Here is a 21,456-nt window from a genome sequence, read left to right as displayed (position 1 = left end):
GAGTGAAACATTTATTTCTAATAAAAATATGGATTATTATCGGACGTGCACGCGGAGAGACGTGCGCGCGTGGTGGCGCGTCTAATTATGGATTATTTGCTTATTTTAAGACATGTTTTGGACAAAAGGCTATACTTTCTAGCTTTGTCTGGATGCATACATTTGGACTGTGGCAGTTTTTGCTGAATTATTTTCATCTGTGATTAGTTATGAGCCTCCAAAGGTGAGTTGTGCTGTTTATGTTATTTGCTTTTGTTGGACAAATGTGTTTATATTACCCACTGTGGTAATCACATCTGAAAGTGGTTTATACTGACGAATTCATGATAATTTAAGCTTTCTAACGGTACATAGTGTGTCCGTGGAATTTGCAAAATGCGTTTGGACATTTGATAAATGCATCTGGAGATGTTTACCGGCCCGCGGACGGGCCGGTTTGTTCTTAGGTGTGCTGTGACTCCCAAGTAATTATGATTGCTCGAAGTCCAGTAATCCCCCATTGATGCAACGTGGTGGGCCCCTGCCAGCAGTTCATAGTTTCCGTTCCTTTCATCACTGTACAACTGGTGAGTTTTTTTCATCACTGTCGTTCTTGAAGGTAGCTTGAAATGCCTCATTTAGCCCCTCGCCTTCCACGATTGAAATTGGCCTGCAATTGACAGCAATCCACTTTGCAATTGAGTTTGTCAGCTTTTCTGTGGTGGCTTTGCTCATTCGTTTCTGAAGTTCTGTAAGTGTGGGCTGGCGCAGTAAACTCACAGAAGCACTCGCAACATTAACAGTGGAAATTGTCCAGACGTGCTTGGCGTTTAAATGACATGTCAGGCTGGAGCAGCTTTGGTGATAAGAAGATTCATTTTTACACAAGCTACAAATAACCCTGTTTTTGTTGACTGTCCCGTCTTCACTTTTTTGTAAATAAACTTGCCATTCAAAGGTCCTGGTAAAGAGTTGCTTCTCTCACAGGGTCCATGGATTCCATTCCTGCTGTCACCGCGCTTTGGATTGTTTTGACCGACGATGTACCACTGCCATGTGTGGGTGTTGCAAAGGGCCAATATCGGTCCTTTGCAGACACGTGACCAAACCGGCGACCCCCCCCCCCTGCGCCATTTTCCAAGCCTCACATTTGTAAACAACAGAGCAGTGAGCCGCACCACAGTAATTTTATAACTTTTTTTTTTTATGGCATTTTCCCATATAGAGAAGAATAAGAGCAATGAGAGGACACGGTACAGAGACAAACTCATAAAAGAGGCCAGGGACCGTAATGTGGCTAAATTGTCCACAATTAAAAACACTGATCCATATGACCTCATTAACTAGAGACTGGAGCTCCGGCACCATATTGCTGCCTCCGACTTCAGCGCTGGACATCACAAACTGCCTGGCTTACGGTGTCAGCGCCTACCCGTGTGAGCAGTTCCAAAATTATAAATCTCTGGAAGTGCATGGACATTTCACGAATGGCTGGGTGCAGGATCTGTTGGTGTCGTCTGTTCCATGTGAGCTGCGTTGATCTGCAGCATGCATCGGTGCACGAGGACTCTTGGATCTACAGTCATTGTTCCTCCCTCCAATGTTGTTTAACAAATGTCGGACACATTTACCACATTATGTGACAATGACATGCCTCATTGATGTTAATTGCCATGCATATACAGTAGTTCTTACTGTTGTTTTTATTTATCATTGTGTTGCTGCTGTTGAGTGTGTGAAAAACATTACATTCCAGAAAAAAGAAAATGTCTCAGTTGTCATTTCAGTACTTTTTCCCATACTTAACATTTGTCTTCACTAAATTATCAAGATGTAATTACTAATGAGGAGCACAGTTAATTATCAAAACCAACAGTAGTTACCTATGTGCTAACAAAAAGCCGTAGCTCAAAAAGAATCTAAAAGTTTCAATGACAAGCTTTATTATTGTATTTCAGATACAAAAACATGTGCTTCCACAAATATTACAAAAAAAGTTCAGGGCTCCTACGTGGTCTAGCTACAAATATATATATACACACACACATATATATATAAGTGCTGGGCAACGATTAAATTTCTTAATCGCGATTAATCGCATAATTTTTCTGCGATTAATCGCATTATGGGCATAATACAATAATGAATTCAAAAGCACTCTGTAATGATCATCCTGTCCCCAGCCGGGGACAAGGAACTTGTTTTGTTGCAAGAATTTTTCCGAAAGCATAATTTTACAATAATAATTTTACAATTCATCAAATATGAGTTAAAACTTAAAATACCAAGTCTTTACCAGGACTGCCACCCCCCTACCCCCTCAACACACCACACACACACACACACACACACACTAGCAAGAGCAGAGCAGATGAAAAACGAAGTTTGTTATGAGTGCACACTTCCTCAAACTTCATTCTATTTCTGACCTTCAGACAGAGAAGGCAGAATAAATTCAGTCAAGCGGAACTGTGCCTCATTAAGCCAGATTGTGTGTTGAAGGGAAATTTATTTTATTTTGCGTGTTTTCAGCGCCTGAACACTACCCAGCGGGCAGAAACATTCTACCGGCAAAAGACGCAATTTAAGTTTCACTTTCGTTTTTGTCATATCTGCGCGCCTCATTGTGGGGGGCGTTAACGCCTGATGAAAGTATTTGTCGGCGTTTAAGGTGCATTAAGGAGTTTTCACATTTTATGCGAAACAGTGCCCCCTGCAGGCCTTGGGCATAATGCAGCTTAGTGAAAAACTTGTGCCTGTGGCTCGCATGCACGGAAGAGGGGAACTCCTTCCTCGCTCGTTTAGTAGTGCTCAAGTAAAATTTAAGTTTCTTTTACCTGGTGGAGTCTGTGCTGGAGCTGTGGCAGTGCTAGAAGCCAGTCTTTTCTTACTTTCTGGAAGATCCTGCTCAGCTGTTACTCACTAAGCATCTGGCGGAGTAATGGCGGACAAAACGAAACCTAACCAGCTGGAGCGCGCATTACGTCATTCCTTTCAAATTCTCCCAAAAAAAATGCTGGTCCGGACCGGCACTGCAACTTTCAAGTGACAATTTAGTGCTGTTAGAGGTACTTGTAATGAATATGTCAGGGCACATTGTACACAGCATTAAAAATGTGTAACATATTTATGGTGGAAAATAAGTATTTTTAAGGTTGTAAAACTCCTTAATGCACCTTTAAGGAAGCAGTGTGATATATATATATATATATATATATATATATATATATATATATATATATATATATATATATATATAAGCTGGGCAACGATTACATTTTTTAATCGCACCCCAATCCTGGAGTTAATCGCGATTAATCATGATTAAAATGGCACATTTGAAGTCTGTCGATTCCATTTAAAATGTGTGTGTTACATAATTAATTTTACAATTCATCAAATATGATTTATAATAGCTTAAAATACCAAGTCTTTACCAAGATTGCCCCCCAACACACACGCACGCGCGCACACACACACACACACACACACACACCACCAATAACAGAGCAGATGAAAAATAGAACTATCTTATGAGTGCTCACTTCCTCAAACTTCATCCTATCTCCAAGATTAGCCTAAATTCAGTCATACCGAATTTTGCATCATGCTTACATTTATTAAACCAGATTGTGTGTTGAAGGAAAATGTACTTTATTTTGCGTGTTTTCAGCGCCTGAAAAACGCCCAGCTGGCCGAAACGCTACACTGACAAAACACGCGATTTAAGTTTCACTTTCATTTTCTTCATATTTGTGCTCCTTATTTCAGTTTGTGCCTCATACCAGCATTTTCCTTGTGATTTTTCTGATAATTCGGGAGTGTTCTATATGGCAAATAATGAGGAATGGACCGTGTTTCACCACGAAAAATGCGTGTGCGTGTGTGTGTGTGTGTGTGTGTGTGTGTCTGTGTGTGTGTGGGTTTTTTTTTTTTTTGTTTTTTTTTTTGACGCTCAGCTGGAGCGCTGTGTGACTGTCGGGCTCAGGGCACAGGACAGATAAGATTAACAGCGACATTCTTTTTCTCACGCGGTAAGACTCTCGCGATAACGCAGCACGTTATTGCCGTTAATGGCCCAGCTATAATATATATATGTATATAAGAGAAGCGCTGGCTGGCGAGTGAGGTTGTAGAGGTCGGACATCACTGCTTAGCATTTAGCTCATTCCTCAGCGACTTCTGGTGTGTAGTCCTCAAAAATCTGGATTGGTGACCCACGTACTGAAGTTTCCCTCGACTCTTATGGGCTTCTCGGATGATCAGCTCTTTGGTCTAGCGATGAAGGTGAAGTATTATTGGTCTGGGTCGTGAGCCAGGTTGCGGTTAAGCAGTGAGCGCCCTGTGAGCGCGGTCTAATTCAGGAGTGGACTGGAGGATCTGGTTCCCGAGTGCCTCGACCAGGAGATCGGCGAAGAAGCTTGTGGGCCTGGGTCCCTCCACTGACTCTGGGAGGCCGATTATCCTAATGTTGTTTCTGCGCCTACGGCTCTTGATGTCTATAGCCTTAGCCGTTAGTTTAGCATTGCTATTTGTTAGCTCTACGCACCTCTACTCCAGAACTTGGATTCACTGAGCTTGTTTCACTGAGTCCATTCGCTGACCATGCTCCGTCATAGTTGACTGTATTCTGTCAAGTCTCAATTCCAGAGCAGCAAATGTTGCTTTAAAGCCGGCTGCGATGCTCACTCTGTGTTCCTCTAGCATGTTAGCTATGCTAGCCAGCGCTATGCTATTTCCCTTTGGAGTAGAGTTCACTTCAGTCTTTTTCGATGCTTTACTTGATTTTGACATTTCTCTAAGGTGGATAGTAGGGGTGAGCCGAATACTTGTTTTAAATGAGTACTCATTACGGATAATGCATTTTTTCCAAATCCGAGTCTTGCCCGAGCATTGTCCATCATTTTTTGTACTCGTACTGATGGAAAATCCTCATTGGTCATTCATTCTGCTCCGTGCTCGACCGAGGCGACAGGATCGTTGTGAGAGAAGCCAATCATCCATCCATCCATTTTCCACCGCTTATCCGGGACCGGGTCGCGGGGGCAGTAGTCTAAGCAGAGATGCCCAGATTTCCCTGTCCAGACCTCGATGCGAAGGAGTAGCGGCTCTACTCCGAGCTCCTCCCTTGTGACTGAGCTCCTCACCATATCTCTAAGGGAGCGCCCAGCCACCCCACGGCAGAAACGCTTTTCAGCAGCTTGTGTCCGGCATCTTGTCCTTTCGGTCATGACCCAAAATTCATGACCATAGATGAGGGTGGAAACGTAGATTGACCAGTAAATCAAGAGCTTCGCCTTTCAACTCAGCTCCCTCTTCACCACAACGGAACGATTCCATCCATCCTTCACTCGTGAACAAGACCCCAAGATACTTAAACTAATCCACTTGGGCCAGAGTCTCTCCACCAACCTGGAGGGGGCAGGCCATCCTCTTACAGTCGAGGACCATGGCCTCGGATTTGGAGGTGCTGATCCTCATCCCTGTCGCTTCACACTCAGCTGCGAATCGCCCCCTGCATGCTGTAGGTCCGGGTTCGATGAAGCCAACAGGACAACATCATCTGCAAAAAGCAGAGATGAAATCCTGCGGTCCCCGAACCGGACCCCCTCCATCCCCTGGCTGCACCTAGAAATTCTGTCCATAAAGATTATGAACAGAACCGTTGACAAAGGGCAGCCCTGCCGGAGTCCAACATGCACCGGGAACAGGTCAGACTTACTGCCGGCAATGCGGACCAGACTTCTACTCTGGTCATACAGAGACCGGACAGCCCTTAACAAGGGGCCCCGGACTCTGTATTCCCACAAGGCACCATGAGGGACGCGGACGAATGTCTTCTCCGAGTCCACAACACACATGTGAACTGGTCGGGCGAACTCCCACGAACCCTTGAGCACCCTATGGAGGGTATAGAGCTGGTCCAGTGTTCCGCGACCAGGACGAAAACCGCATTGTTCCACCTGGATCTGAGGTCCGACTATCGGTCAAATCCTCCTCTCCAGTACCCTGGAATAGACTTTCCCAGGGAGGCTGAGGAGTGTGATCCCCCTATAGTTGGAGCACACCGTCTGGTTCCCCTTTTTAAACAGGGGGACCACCACCCCAGTCTGCCAATCCAGAGGCACTGTCCCCAACCGCCATGCAATGTTGCAGAGACGTGTCAACCAAGACAGTCCCTGCACATCCAGAGACTTAAGGTACTCGGGGCGAATTTCATTCACCCCCAGTGCCTTGCCACCGAGGAGCTTACCAACCACCTCGGTGACTTCAACTTGGGTGATGGACGAGTCCACCTCTGAGACCTCAGCCTCTGCTTCCTAAACGGAAAACGTGGCGATGGGATTGAGGAGGTCCTCGAAGTATTCCTTCCACCGTCCTATGATAGCCCCAGTTGAGGTCAGCAACTCCCCACCTCCACTATAAACAGTGTTAGTGGAGACCTGCTTTCCCCTCCTGAGGCGCCGGACGGTTTGCCAGAATTTCTTCGAGGCTGACTAGTAGTCCTCCTCCATAGCCTCCCCGAAATCCTCCCAGACCCGAGTTTTTGCCTCCACAACCACTCAGGCTGCAGTTCGCTGGCCTGCCGGTACCTGTCAGCTGCTTCTGGAGTCCCACAAGTCAACAAGGCTCGATAGGACTCCTTCTTCAGCTTGACGGCAGCCCTTACTTCCGGTGTCCACCACCGGGTTCGGGAGTTGCCGCCACAACAGGCACCGGAGACCTTATGACCACAGCTCCGGGCAGCTGTTTCGACAATGGAGGTGGAGAACATGGTCCACTCAGACTCAATGTCTCCAACCTCCCTCGGGACACGAGAGAAGCTCTCCCGGAGACGGGAGTTGAAAACCATGCTGACAGAGGGTTCCGCCAGACGTCCCCAGCAGACCCTCAAAACACGTTTGGGTCTGCCAAGTCTGTCCGGTTTCCTCCTCCGCCAGCGAATCCAACTCACCACCAGGTGGTGATCAGTCGACAGCTCTGCCCCTCTCTTCACCCGAGTGTCCAAAACACGCGGCCGGAGGTCAGATGACATGACAACAAAGTCGATCATCGACCTCCGACCTAGGGTGTCCTGGTGCTAAGTGTACTTGTGAACACCCCTGTGCTCGAACATGGTGTTCAATGATGGACAAACTGTGAGTAGCACAGAAGTCCAACAACAGAACACCACTTGGGTTCAGATCAGGGAGGCGTCCCAATCACCCCTTTCCAGGTCTCACTGTCACTGCCCACGTGAGCGTTGAAGTCCCCCAGTAGAACAATGGAGTCCCCAATCAGAGCACTGTCCAGCACCCCTCCCAGGGACTCCAAGAAGGCCAGGTACTCTGCACTGCTGTTTGCCCCGTAAGCCAAGACAACAGTGAGGCACCTGTCCCCGACCCGAAGGCGCAGAGATACGACCCTCTCGTTCACTGGGGTGAACTCCAACACATGGCGGCTGGGCTGTGGGGCTATAAGCAAACCCACACCAGCCCGCCGCCTCTCACTGCGGGCAACGCCAGAGAAGTGGAGAGTCCAGGCCTTCTCGAGAAATTGGGTTCCAGAGCCCCGGCTGTGTGTGGAGGTGAGCCCGACTATATCTCGCCAGTACCTCTCGACCTCCCTCACAAGCTCAGGCTCCTTCCCCGCCAACGAGGTGACATTCCATGTCCCTAGAGCTAGTCTCTGTGTCTGGGGATCAGGTTGCCGGGCACCCTGCCGTTGGCTGCCACCCAATCCACATTGCACCCGTTCCCTCGGTGGGTGGTGGGTCCACCGGAGAAGAAGCCAATCAGTGCTGGTAAATTAAAAATTTGGTATTTTATTTCTCTGTAGCGTGCTTGTGCCTGAGGAAAATGTTTTTAAGTTGAAACGTCGCACAACTGTGCATGCTCAGGTTTTTTTTTGGGGGGAGTTTTCAAGTTTCATTTTCCCTCACAGTTTTGTTTTTCCTTTTTTCTCTTCTTTGTCATAATAATTTGGGCTTGTGCTCCACCGGGAGGGTGTGAGCATATGGGAGAGAGATGATAACTGGACTGAGGTCCACTATGATCGGCGCTTCAGCTGCGGACGTGACCAGAAAGCTCAGCAGGGGCTTATGAGAGATTTTCCGGGACACCGGGAAGATTCCGGTGGGAATCGTGGGGGAAAGCAGTCCCAACCCAGGAAGGCCTGTTCCTTTCCTTGGATTCCGGCTGGAGCCCAGACAACAATTACAGAGAAGCTGTTATGTAAATTCATTCATACATTTAAAAATATTTGTGTTCTGTCTCAATAAAAATACTTGTCCTGTAAATAGTTCATTTGCTGTTGTGACCAAAAATACTCAAATCTTTATTCTGCAGCTGTTGTGTGAATAAATAGTCATTTATATAACTGACTAAAATTTGAAAAAAACTTGTACATTGTATCATTGAGACTGTTCTGAAAATACTTTTCAAATAAACAATAAATATAGCAACTTCTGAGCAATCCATATCAATTTCACAAATAGAAATAGTGTGCCAATTTTGGCCCCACCCCATCTCCGGTTAAACCACTCCCACGTCCAGTTTAGGCCATGCCCCCTCCGAGTACAGATACGGATACAGATCATTTTGGATGGGTAAACAGATAGAGATACAGACACAGATAATGGTGTATTCGCTCATCCCTAGTGGATAGGTTCTACTATTGGCTGTCCTATTCTCACCCTAATGGGGTTCTGAAGATAAAACAAGTTTTTAGAGTTATCGCCGCAGGAGCACGAGACAGCGCTGCTTTCACATGCTGACCCGGAACCGGGAGCTGGCAAATGAGTATTTTGACCACATCATCCTTTTTATGCATGTTGTCCTACTCCAAGGGGTATAGGCTTGAAAACCTACTACCATGCATAGCATGCATAGCATGCCAGGTGATGTGCACCTCTGTAATAAGAAGGGTTGTGGTCTAATGCCATCAACACCCTATATCAGGTGTGCATAATTATTAGGCAACTTTCTTCTCTATGGCAAAATGGGTCAGAAGAGAGATCTGACAGACTCAGAAAATTCAAAAATAGTGAGATGTCTTGCAGAGGGATGCAGCACTTAAAATTGGCAAGCTTTTGAGGCGTGATCATCGAACAATTAAGTGTTTCATTGAAAATAGTCGATAAGGTCGCAAGAAGCTTGTTGAAAAAACAAGGCGCAAAATAATTGCCCATGAACTGAGGAAAATCAAGTGTGAAGCTGTCGACATGCCATTTGCCACAAGTTTTGCCATATTTCAGAGCTGCAGCATCACTGGAGCGCCAAAAAGCGCAAGGTGTGCAATACTCCGAGACATGGCCAAGGAAAGGAAGGCTGAAAAACCACCAGCACTGAACAAGACACAAGATAAAACATCAAGACTTGGGCCAAGAAATATCATAAGAGTGATTTTTCTAAGGTTTTTTGGACTGATGAAATGAGAGTGAGTGTTGATGGGCCAGATGGATGGGCCGTGGCTGAGAGCTCCTATCCCTCTCAGACGCCAGCAAGGTGGAGGTGGGGGACTGGTATGGACTGATATCATTAAAGATGCGCTTGTTGGACCTTTTCGGGTTGAGGATGGAGTCGAGCTCAACTCCCAGTCCTACTGCCAATTTCTGGAGGAAACTTCCTTCTTCAAGCAGTGTTACAGGAAGGAGTCAGCATCGTTCAAGAAAAACATGATTTTCATGCAGGACAAAGCTCCATCATACACATCCAAGTCCTCCACTGCGTAGCTGGCCAGAAAAGGTCTCAAAGAAGAAAAAATAATGACATGACCTCCTTGTTCACCTGATCTGAACCCCATAGAGACCCTGTGGTCCCTCATCAAATGTGAGATCTACAGGGAGGGAAAACAGTCTACCTCTCTGAACAGGGTCTGGGAGGCTGTGGTTGCTGTTAAGCACAATGTTGATGGTGAACCGATCAAGACACTGACAGAATCTATCAATGGCAGGCGTTTGAGTGTCCTCGCAAAGAAAGGTGGCTGTATTGGTCACTGATTTGTTTTTGAATGCCAGAAATGTATATTTCTAAATTTTGAGTTGTTATATTGGTTTCCCATGTGAAAACAAATAAGTGAAATGAGTGTATATTTTTATTTTTTTGTTAAGTTGCCTAATAATTCATTTTCTGCCGCTTTTTCCCTTTCGGGGTCGCGGGTGGCTGGAGCCGATCCCAGCTGCTGTGGGCGAAGGCGGGGTACACCCTGGACAGGTCGCCAGTCTGTCGCAGGGCTGACACATATAGACAAACAACCATTCACTCACACATTCATACCTAGGGGCAATTTAGGGTGATCAATTAACCTACCATGCATGTTTTTGGACCGTGGGAGGAAGCCGGAGTACCCGGAGGGAACCCACACACACACGGGGAGAACATGCAAACTCCACACAGAAAGGCCCCGAGCCCCAGCCGGTATTTGAACCCAGGACCTTCTTGCTGTGAGGCAAGAGCGCTAACCACTGTGCCACCGTGCGGCCTAATAATTATGCACAGTAATACAGTAACTTTGATATTTTTGTGTTTTTGTGTTCATTGAGGACATAGTTGTTGTTCAATAGTAAAATTAATCCGCAAAAATACAACTTCCCGAATAATTCTGCACACCCTGTTGTACCAGCACCACGCACGTTCCAGCAGACAAAGTGGAGTTTGCATCAAAGACGAGTGGTATTTTGTTATTGGACTTCTGTGCTCACCACAGCTCATCCATAACAAACACCATGTTCGAGCACGGGACACCCTACGTTGGAGGTCAAAGATCGACTGTATTGTTGTGTCATCTGACCTCCGGCTGCGTGTATTGGACACTCAGGTGAACACTTCAGGACCCTCCCACCTCCAGGCGAGCATCTTCATGTTCCCAAAAGAAGCTGGGGGCATTGAGTCTGAGTGGACCATGTTTTTCTAACACCATTGTTGAAGCAGCTGCTCAGAGCTGTGGTCATAAGGTGCCTGCCATGGCAGCAACCCGCAAACCTGGTTGTGGACACCAGAAGTAAGGGCTGCCGTCAAGCTGAAGAAGGAGTCCTGGTGAGTTTCAGTCTCAGCTTTGACTGCCCGCGTCCCAATGTGATTCTCACGGGCTGTGAGGCAAGAGCGCTAATCGCTGCACCACCATGCAGCCCATAGGAAATATATCATACAAATTTCCAGTTAAACATCTGCAACATTTAATGTATTTAGTGAAAATATCCATTGCATGTTCTCATATATGGTGGAAAAATAAATGGACCTTCAGGCTAAAAAATTCAAACAAAATATTTAATTCAAATGAAAGACTGATCCAAACTGAAGAACAACTGTGACCAAGAAAAACACCAAACACAAGAAACATCTGCTGATGTGAAGGAAGCATCACAAGAAGAAGATCTGTGAAGAATTGTTGAGCTGCATGAAGCTGGAAGAAGACACAAAGTCATCTGAGAGATTTGAGACATTTACCAGTCCACAGTGAGACAAATGATCAAGCTGCTAGTTCCTACAACAGCCCCTGAACTTCTGCTGGAGAAAGAGGTGGAGAAGATGGATGGATGGTGTTTGTCACATGGATTGTATTCAGTCCTTCTGATTCTCCTTCCTTCTTCCTTTTCATTTCTCACCCTGCCACAGAGCTAAAAGGCTTCAGGAATGCTTTGAGGAACACAACAACCACTTTGAAAAGTTGACTTGGCCTCTGAATTCCCCACATCTCACTCAGTGGACAAACAAGTCTGATCCAAGAAGCTAACAGCTCACAAGTCAAAGGAGTCAAAGGACCTGCTGCTCCATCCTGGTGCCAGGTAAACCAGCAGGTCTTCAGAGGTGTAGAGGAGTCCATGTCTCAGTGGGTCAGGGCAGCTTCAGCACTTCATATTAGGGAAGTGGACATCATGACTGATTGGTCTGGATTCATTCAAACAATGGTCCAATAATCCAATCCAATCCAATCCAAATGTATTTATATAGCACATTTCAACAACTAAAGACAGTTTCCAAAGTGCTGCACAGACAACAAATTCAATATTACACAATAAAAAAGAGATAAATAAAAGATAAAATCAGAATAAAATAACAATAAAAACATAACATAACATAGAAATAGGATTAAAAACCCAGAGGACCACACAACTCCACGGTGTTAAAAGCCAGAGAATAAAAGTGGGCCTTAAGACGAGACTTAAAACACTCAAATGTGGGAGCTGTTCGGACGTGGAGGGGCAGAGCGTTCTAGAGTTTGGGACCAACCACAGAGAAGGCCCTGTCCCCTCGGGTCTTAAGTCTCGTCTTAGGCACCACGAGCTGGAGCTGGCCTTCAGACCTCAAGGCGCGCTGGTGCTGGTAAATTTGGATGAGGTCCGAGATGTACCGAGGGGCCAGTCCGCTTAAGGCTTTAAACACAAACAATAAAATCTTAAAATCAATTCTGAAACGAACAGGGAGCCAGTGCAAGGACGCTAAAATGGGGGTTATACGATCGTATTTCTTGCTCCCAGTTAAAAGGCGTGCCGCAGAGTTTTGGACTAACTGTAAGCGGGAGAGAGCATTCTGGCTGATGCCTGCGTAAAGTGCATTACAGTAGTCCAAACGAGAAGAGACAAAAGTGTGCATAACCTGTTCAAAAGATTTAAAAGTTAAAATTAACTTTAGATAAAAGCCGAAGATGATAAAAGCCCGATTTGACAACGGCATTTACTTGCTTGACAAATTTAAAATCACTGTCAATAGTGACGCCAAGGCTGGTGACTGAGGGTTTAACATGGTGTGTAAAGTGGCCCAGATCTCAGCTGAGATCGATCTGTCCAAGTACAATTACCTCAGTTTTACCCTCATTAAGGCTAAGACAATTGTTTGCCAACCAAGCCTTAACGTCACTAAGGCAATCAAAGAGGGGTGCCAAGGGGCTGGAAGAATGTCTCTGGAGTGGCAGGTAGATTTGACAGTCGTCAGCATAGAGATGATAGTGTATCTCATGCTTCTTAAAAATGACACTAAGTGGGAGGAGATAGAGATCAAATAAAACTTGAACCAGAATTGAACCCTGGGGGACTCCACAGTGAAGAGGCGCAAACGGCGAGGTGGACTCCCCCAGCCTAACACACCAAGATCTCCCCCTAAGATAAGAGCTGAACCACTCCAGAGCAGACCCCTTGACACCCACACAGTGTTCCAGACGATTTAGAAGAATTGTGTGGTCCACTGTGTCAAAAGCAGCCGTCAGATCTAAAAGCACTAAAATGGCAGAATTACCACAGTCGGTGACTAAAAACAGATCATTAAAAACCTTCAAAAGTGCAGACTCCTTGCTATGAAAAGCTTTATAATCTGATTGGAAAATGTCAAAAATATCATGAGCTACTAAAAAGGACTGTAGCTGTTCAAGCGCACACTTTTCTAAAATCTTTGCCACCAGAGGAAGTTTGGAAATGGGCCTATAGTTAGATGGATCTGAAGAGTCCAATCCAGATTTTTTCAAGAGCGGTTCAATAACAGCCTCTTTGCAAAACTGAGGCACCACACCAGAAACAAGTCTGCTGTTAATAATTTTAACGACAGCAGGCCCAATGGTAGCCCACGCATGTCTAAACAATTGTGGTGGGACAGGATCAGTTGGAGAGGACGAAAGTTTTAGCTTATTCACCACCTCAGATAATCAAAGACTGAAGAGAAGAATGTGAGTTTGGTGCAGACTGAACATCTGGATTTGACTAAACTAAACTAAACTAAACTAAAACAAACCAAACCAAACTAAAGTAAACCAAACTAAACTAAACTAAACTAAAACAAACCAAACCAAACTACAGTAAACCAAACTAAACTAAACTAAACTAAACTAAACTAAACTAAACTAAACTAAAACAAACCAAACCAAACTAAAGTAAACCAAACCAAACTACAGTAAACCAAACTAAACTAAACAAAACTAAACAAAACTAAACTAAACTAAACTAAACTAAATTAAATTAAATTAAACTAAACCAAACCAAACCAAATTACACTAAACAAAATTAAACTAAACCAAACTAAATTAAACTAAACTAAACTATACTAACTAAATACTAGTTTAAACAGTTAAGTATCCACAAAGCTGCCCCAGGAGCTAGAATGCTGTGGGAAGTACGGTGCACTGAGCCCTGTCCTCCTCTAATGTCTGAATGTTATTCCCTTTAGTCCGTTCATTGCTTTTCACCTGCTGTCCCCCCCTTCGAGGGGGAGTCTTCTCCAGTTTCAGTTGCTGACTCCACTATTACGAAGGCCTATGAACAAGCTCCGTCCGGACCGGGAGGACACCCCTGTCGGTCCTGCCCGTGGACTGGCTTCGGTTCTACTGCTGGGATCCGTGGTTCTTGTGCTGGACCGTCCAACGGACTGTCCTCAACATAGTCCTAGGCTTTACTTCTTATTGTCTCATGCTAGCTGTTGCCAAAGCTGTCCGTCCCTGGGAGAGGGATCCCTCCATACTGTGGTTCTCCCCAAGATTTCTTCTTTTCCCACTGGGTTTTTGGAGTTTTTTCTTGCCGGATGTGAGGGTCGAAGGCGGTGGTTGCTTCGTTCTGTCTCGTTACTGTAAATATTGACATATTACCATTATGCTTATTCACTGTTTTTACTTTTACCGACAAATGTAACATCTTGAAGCCCTCTGAGGCAACTGTTGTTGTGATACTGGGCTATACAAAAATAAATTGATTGATTGATTGATTGATTGATTTGATCAAATAAATCAGAGTCAATCTTTCACTTTCCAACAAGCTCATTAATTGTTGGTGAATCTTCCTCATCAGACAGTTTGATTGACAGGACAGATGATCAGAGGAGCAGAGTTTTTACCACCATCATTAAAACACGGGCTCAAGTATGGGAGCAGTTTGCCAGTGAAGCAGCAGCCAGTGAAGGAGTAGATCAGAGCTGCAGCAGCTACATCATAAAAAGAGACCAGACCCTCCTCATAATCCACAAACACCCCCACCTTCTCAGGAGCTGATCTCAGAGACAGACGTACTGCAGGGCATCTCAGAGCTGAGTACTGATTTCCATTTCTCAGCCATATGACCCAGAAACCTTCATCAGGGTTGAGTTTGATCTCTCCCTTCCTGTTGATGGACTTTTTGCTCACTCCTAAAGTCCATTTAGTCTTTCCTTTAACCTGAACCTCAAAGTAAAATTTACCCGAAGAGAAACTCTGTTTTCCTAAAACATTCACACACTCATCAAATCTCTCTGGGTTGTCTGGAAGCTTCTTCCTCACATCACCTTCACTCACTTGTTTTCCATCATCAGACAGGATGAGATCAGGATGAGCTGTATCAGGATCAAGAGTCACATCCACTGCAAACTGCTGCTTCCTCTTCAGATCAGCCTCAAACAGCTTCTTCATCTCTTTGCTGAGAGTCTCCTCCAGCTGAGCCACAGCTCTCACCACAGTCCCCTCATATGATGATGGACGGACGCTGACCTCTGTCCAGTCCTTGGTGGGTGGAGCAGCTTTCAGGGAGGAGAAGCCTTGGAGGAGGTGGAGGTGGTCTTCAGAGAGGAAGAGCTGCTTCACCTCTGAGCTCCTCTTCGTCAGCTCACAGATCTCCTCTTCCAGATCTCTGATGAGACCTTCAGCCTGTTTCTCTCTGGCTTCCTCTTCCTCCTCCATCCTCTCCATCAGCTGCTTCAGGCCTCTCTCAACACACTCCTTCAGAGCAGTGAACACCTCAACACCTTCTGCTTTCTCTCTGTCTGCAGCAGCTTTACTCCTCTTCACACACTCTCTGATCTCCTTGATCTTCACTCGTCTCTCCTGGATCATCTGCTGCATTTCAGCCTCTGTCTTCCTCAGCTCCTTCTTCTTTCCTTCACATTCTTCACTCAGAGGAACAAACTCGTGGTTCCTGTGCTCTAAAACAGTGCACAGTATGCAGACACATGTCTGCTCTCTCTGACAGAACAGCTCCAGAGGTTTATGGTGCTTCAGACACATCCTGGCTTCCAGGTTCTCCACAGGCTCCATCAGCTGATGTTTCTTCAGGCCTGACACTGTCAGATGAGGCTCCAGATGAGTCTGACAGTAGGAGACCAGGCACTCCAGGCAGGACTTGAGGGCCTTCACTTTGGTTCCAGTGCAGACGTCACAGGGAACTTCTCCTGGTTTGGCAGCTTGTTGCTCTGAGCTGCTGCTGGCTTTGAGTTCAGCTTCACGTCTGAACTGAGAAACCATCTCAGCGAGCAAAGTGTTGACGTTGAGTTCAGGTCTTGTTCTGAACAGTTTTTTACACAGGGGACAGTCACTGATGACCTTGGTGTTCCAGTGCTGAGTGATGCACTCGTTGCAGAAGTTGTGTCCACATGGTGTGGAGACTGGATCAGTGAACACTTCCAGACAGATGGAGCACCGAAACTGATCTTCAGAGCGCCGATTGCTGGCAGCAGACATCTTCACACACTGAGGACAACATTGATTGAAGAGACTGTTAAATACTTTCATTGTCAACAATTCCACTGTTTCACATGACTTTATCTGACTGGAGTCAATCACTGATCTCTACGCATACTGGATGGTACATTAATGTCAGGCTGGGAGCTGAAGCTGCAGGTCATTGTTCACCCTGTTGACATTTCTGAGATCAAACTGAGCAGAAAGTCTTGAAGGACCTGCTGGTCCAGTTGTAAATATGTGAGTGAGTGGAAGGTTTTGAACTTTTTTTTTTTTTTCACAGACTGAACTCAGAATTAATGTACTTTATATCTAACACATATTTTATTGGGTAATAATCATAAACACAACATTGATGTGGCGTTCAAGGTCTACCAGCCTTTAGACACCAGATACATTTGACATTATAAACAAGGAGAGAGATTCTCTGAAATTCCAACCTAATTTTTTTAAATAATCATTTCTGTCCATTTACTGTACTTTGTTCATCATCATTAAATCATTTTCACAGCTTACATGTCTCAGTTTTTGTCACTCCTGAACAGGAGGTGAAAAGTGGACCTGTCTGGACAAAAGAGGACGTTTGTTCACCTTCTTCATCAGTTTCCTGAGAGTCAGTATCAGTGTGATCAGCTGTACTCACCAGTGTTGGAATCAGTGTCTGTGAAAGTCCAGATGAACTCAGGTTAGATTTCTTACAGTGAAACTCAGAGACGTGTCTGAACTGCAGCTCTGTCTTTTACTTTCACTTTCTCTTCCTCGGTGAGACGTTAGATTTCCAGTCCGTCCTCCTCTGACTGCCAGAAGGGTGTGTCTGCAGCAGGGAGGCGTCTAAAACATGCAGGACTCTGGCCCTCGAGGACCAGAGCCGACTGTCCCTGCTGGACATTTGGCTTTCTGATGCAATTTGTGGAAAAGATCAAAAGTTCATGCTGCAGGGATTTTGTGTCATGTAAGTGCTTCATTAAGTAGTAGAAGCATGAAATGGTGACTTCCTCATCTCAAATAACTTATGTGAAACAAAAGCCGACAGTGGAGGGTGGACTACAACAAAAAAAAAATATCTGTCTCAATACTTTGTGACTTGACCTTGAGCATGTGACCCGATGTCTTCTACTGTTCTCACGTGGACTGATTATCTGCTGAGGCCCTCAGAAATGTGTGCTGTGATCAATCCAATGTCTTCAGAGGTCCGTAACATCCAAGATGGCAGGGGTCACTAGAGGCCATGATGATAATTACTAATAATAAATATGTCTATATGGGTCCTCCTATTTATTGGGTTATTCTATTTGTCTAAACCCCCTGAATCTGCCAGAGTGGGGGCGCAAGATGACTCACTGATGGACCACATGGCGAATGACCCAGGATTGAAAGCGACAACGAAACCAATAATCAGCACACCAACTGACAGAGCAGCAAAACTGACTGGACAACAACTTCGACGCTACCAGTGTGGGTGGACTAAAGTGACATCAGAGAAGGGCCTGAGGATTCATCAAGCCAGGAAAAAGTACCTGGTTGAGCTGGACAAGGGGCCTCGCATTGACCGTTACTTGCTGAGAGGGCGGCCAGATCAGTCGAATGAAGCCCAGTGGCAGGTCAACCACCACAGTCCATAGGGTATCAATACCTTGGTTGAAATCGAACCAAGCATGGACCAGCCAACCAGCAAGAGTCTAGAACCCAGTCATCCACGGCCGGCAGCAGAAAGGGGAAAAGGGGAGAGAAAACCTCAGGTTGCATGGCCCAATTCCAGTCAGAAGAGAGAGTTTCACACCATCAATGCAGATCTAGTCTGTCTCCTGGAGGCACAGAATGGATGTGCAGAGCAAAAACTAAACAGGATGGCAGACACCATATACAACTATGGGGCAGACTGATTTGGAGTCATCACCAAGAACCATGTAAGGCTGAGTAAATGATCAGCCAGGCCCAAGTCTAGAAGGCAACAGGAAATGGAAAGGCTTGTGAAGGAGAGGAGACACATAAGGAAACAATGAAAGACAGCCGCAGAGGACGAGAAGAGAGGGCTGGAAGTATTGCAGCTGGAGAATGCAATGACGAAGATGCGAAGAGCTGAGAGGTTGAGAAAACAGCACAAGAGGAAAGAAGGAGCAAGGACTGGTTTCTACAGGGTACAGGTTCATTAAAAACCTGTTCAAACAGCAGAAGAGTGGGAACCTTCACGTCCCAATAAATGAGTTGGAGAAGCACCTAAAGGATACCTACTGGGATAGCAAAGGTATAAACCAATGGCAATTCCTCATGACATGCCATCAATTCATCCACCACAGCACCAAATTGAAACTGGACCCGTCTCATGGAGCGAAGTGGCAAGCACAGTGAAGCAGGCAAGATCAGCATATCCTGCCCTTTGTAATAAGTTTGAGTAAGCAGCACAGGTTATATATGCAGCGCTTTACCACCATCTAGTGGTTGCAGTGTGAAATTGTTTTGAGAGTAAATTCAAGATGGCTGCATGCAAATGTTGACCTGCGTCCATGAGTGAAACTGCTGATGTTATGCTTCACATATTGTGCCTAGGACAAGATTTGTCCATGAGTATTATGTGATTTATGAAAGATATGCATTTTATCTTTGTTTTATGTGAAGTTCGGGCTGAAATATTCACAGTAGTGTGACATACCGTGTAATTAGCCTAAGCTAGCCTGCTATGTGTTTAGCTGACACACATTTTTGTTGCATTTTTCCTAGTTTTACGACAGTCTTAAGAGGGCAATGGTTTGAGGCCATTCTACAAATAAATCAGCAAAAAGAAACCAAGCCTGATTATTTGAAGCATCGTTAACTTGCTGTCTAGCTGGTGAAAAAGGAGATGCTTCAGAGTGAGGACAGCACACAGCATCAGCCCCAGGGCCAAATGGCATCCCCTACAAACTATACAAGAACACCCCAGGTATCCTAACACATCTCTGGAAGTCCATGCGAGTGATGTCGGAGAAGAAAAATGTGTCTAAAACATGGAGAAGAGCAGGAGGGATATTTATCCCGAAAGAAGAAAATTCCTCTTCCATAAGTCAATTTTGGCATATCAATCTCCTAAATGTCGAGGAATACAAGAGCGCAAAACAACATTGGAAATGACACTCGCAGAATCTTGGGACCCTGGTAAGGGCAGTTGCACCAACTCTGGCTACATGGAGAAAATGGACTCAGCTGCTGCAGTGGCTAACGCAAATCCGCCCTCTGGCATCGAGACATCATAGGCCACAGCCAACAAGACACAGGGGGCTTTGGCCTGGGAGGATCAAGAACGACATGGCAAAAGGCTAACCCTGGAAAACTTCGACTCTCGGTGATAGAGGAGGTGCTCAAGCAAAAGGAAGCAAATAGGTGTGCCAGAGCCATTTGCCAGGGCCAGCAAAGCCGCTGGACAAGATGGGATGATGTCCAGAGGCGAAAGATCACCTGGACTTAGCTCTGTAAATGGAGTCAAATGTGTTGAGCCTCATCATCAGAGCAACATATGATGTCCTGCCTAGTCCTTCAAAGAGTTGGAGTTGATTGCACATGCATTTGTCTCATCTCGCCTCGACTATTGTAACAGCCTGTTCACCTGTCTCAACAAAAAAGAACTGGCGCGCCTTCAAGTTGTCCAGAATTCCGCTGCACGGCTACTGACCCGCACTCGTAGGAGAGCCCATATAAGTCCCATTCTCAAGGACCTACACTGGCTCCCTGTTTCATTTAGGATAAATTTTAAAATCTTGGTTTTAACGTTTCGGGCTCTACACGGGCAGGCACCGGACTACATCAGGGGCCTGATCCAGCCCTATGTTTCCACTCGCTGCTTGAGGTCCTCCAACCAAAACTTGTTAATGGTTCCCCGCACATGTTTCAAAACTCGAGGGGATAGATCATTTAAGGCAGTGGCACCACGTCTTTGGAATGAGCTTCCCTGCTCGCTCAGGTCTCTGGACAATGTTGATTCTTTTAAAAAGCAGCTAAAGACCTTTTTCTTTGAACAAGCCTTTTAGCCTGTATGGTACTGTTTTTTATCTTGTATATCTATTTGTTTTCTGGCCTGCATGGTACTGTTTTACCTTGCATATTTGTTATTTTAGTGATTGTATTTTGTATTTTCTATTTTGTACAGATTATTTTTATGTGAAGCACTTTGTGACCCTGGTCTGGGAAAAGTGCTATACAAATAAAGCTTACTTGCTTACTTACTTACTCCCGCTAACTTACATCTCTGGATGGGCCAAGATCCAGCCTGCCCTCTGTGCTCAGTACCAGCTTCACTCAAGCACATCTTGGTAGGGTGCAAGACCAGTCTGACTCAGGGCAGGTATGCCTGGCGGCATAACCAAGTCTTGAAGTGCTTAGCAGTGGAGTTAGAGGCCAAGAGAGTAGCCATCAACACCATGCCTCTCCACCCCAAGGACCAGTGCAAGCAGATCATATCATTTGTATGGGAGAGAGAGAAACAGACACCAATCTCTTGCCTTCCTGAGTTCAGGCAACAACAAGCAGCCAGAGACTGGGAAATGGACCACCATCTCATATTTCCATCTGAGATTGCAGCAACCAACCTACGACCAGATATGGTCTTCTGGTCAAAATCTCGGCAGCACGTCTTTCTCATAGAGCTCACTGTTCCCTGGGAGGATGCCATGGGGGAGGCCTTTCAGCTTCGTTATGCTGACCTGGTGGCTGAAGCTGCAACAAGAGCTTTGAAGGCTGAGGTGCGACCAGTCGAAGTAGGCTGCAGAGGCTTCGTAGGCCATTCCATCGTAAAACTCCTCAAAGACTTTGGTATTAGTGGGCCAATACAGAGGAAAACCATCAAAGCTCTGGCCAACACAGCAGAAAGAAGCAGCCACTGGCTGTGGGTGAAGAGGAAGGATCCTGTCTGGGCCCCAAGGGGACAGAGGGAGGAACCAACCTGTCGACACACACCCAGGTCTGATCAGCCTGTGGTGGGCCTTCCTCAACCGAGAGTGTATTGTGATAAATGGCCGAAACACTCAATGAAGTTGAGGTACACAACTGAAGATGTGTCAAGGCTTGGCCTCAGTCTGTCACCATGATCGAAAGCAGTCTCTGGCAAGAAGTGTGATGACACTT

The 21,456-nt window shown here is 45.7% G+C and overlaps 1 protein-coding gene across 1 annotated transcript; it reads right to left on the bottom strand.

The window, feature by feature from the left end:
- Positions 1–14,547: 14,547 nt before the first annotated feature.
- LOC115399611 (E3 ubiquitin-protein ligase TRIM21-like) lies at positions 14,548–17,091 on the bottom strand. The gene is made up of 2 exons (XM_030107105.1): positions 17,006–17,091; positions 14,548–16,371 (listed from the first exon to the last, which is right to left on the bottom strand). The coding sequence occupies exon 2, from the start codon at positions 16,360–16,362 to the stop codon at positions 14,722–14,724; it is 1,641 nt and encodes a 546-aa protein (XP_029962965.1). The 5' UTR covers positions 16,363–16,371; positions 17,006–17,091; the 3' UTR covers positions 14,548–14,721.
- Positions 17,092–21,456: the final 4,365 nt, after the last annotated feature.

Source organism: Salarias fasciatus, chromosome 13, assembly GCF_902148845.1.
Source record: "Salarias fasciatus chromosome 13, fSalaFa1.1, whole genome shotgun sequence".
Taxonomy (NCBI): domain Eukaryota; kingdom Metazoa; phylum Chordata; class Actinopteri; order Blenniiformes; family Blenniidae; genus Salarias; species Salarias fasciatus.
The sequence above is the reverse complement of the archived record's forward strand: the minus strand, read 5'-3'. Positions and strand labels throughout refer to the sequence as shown.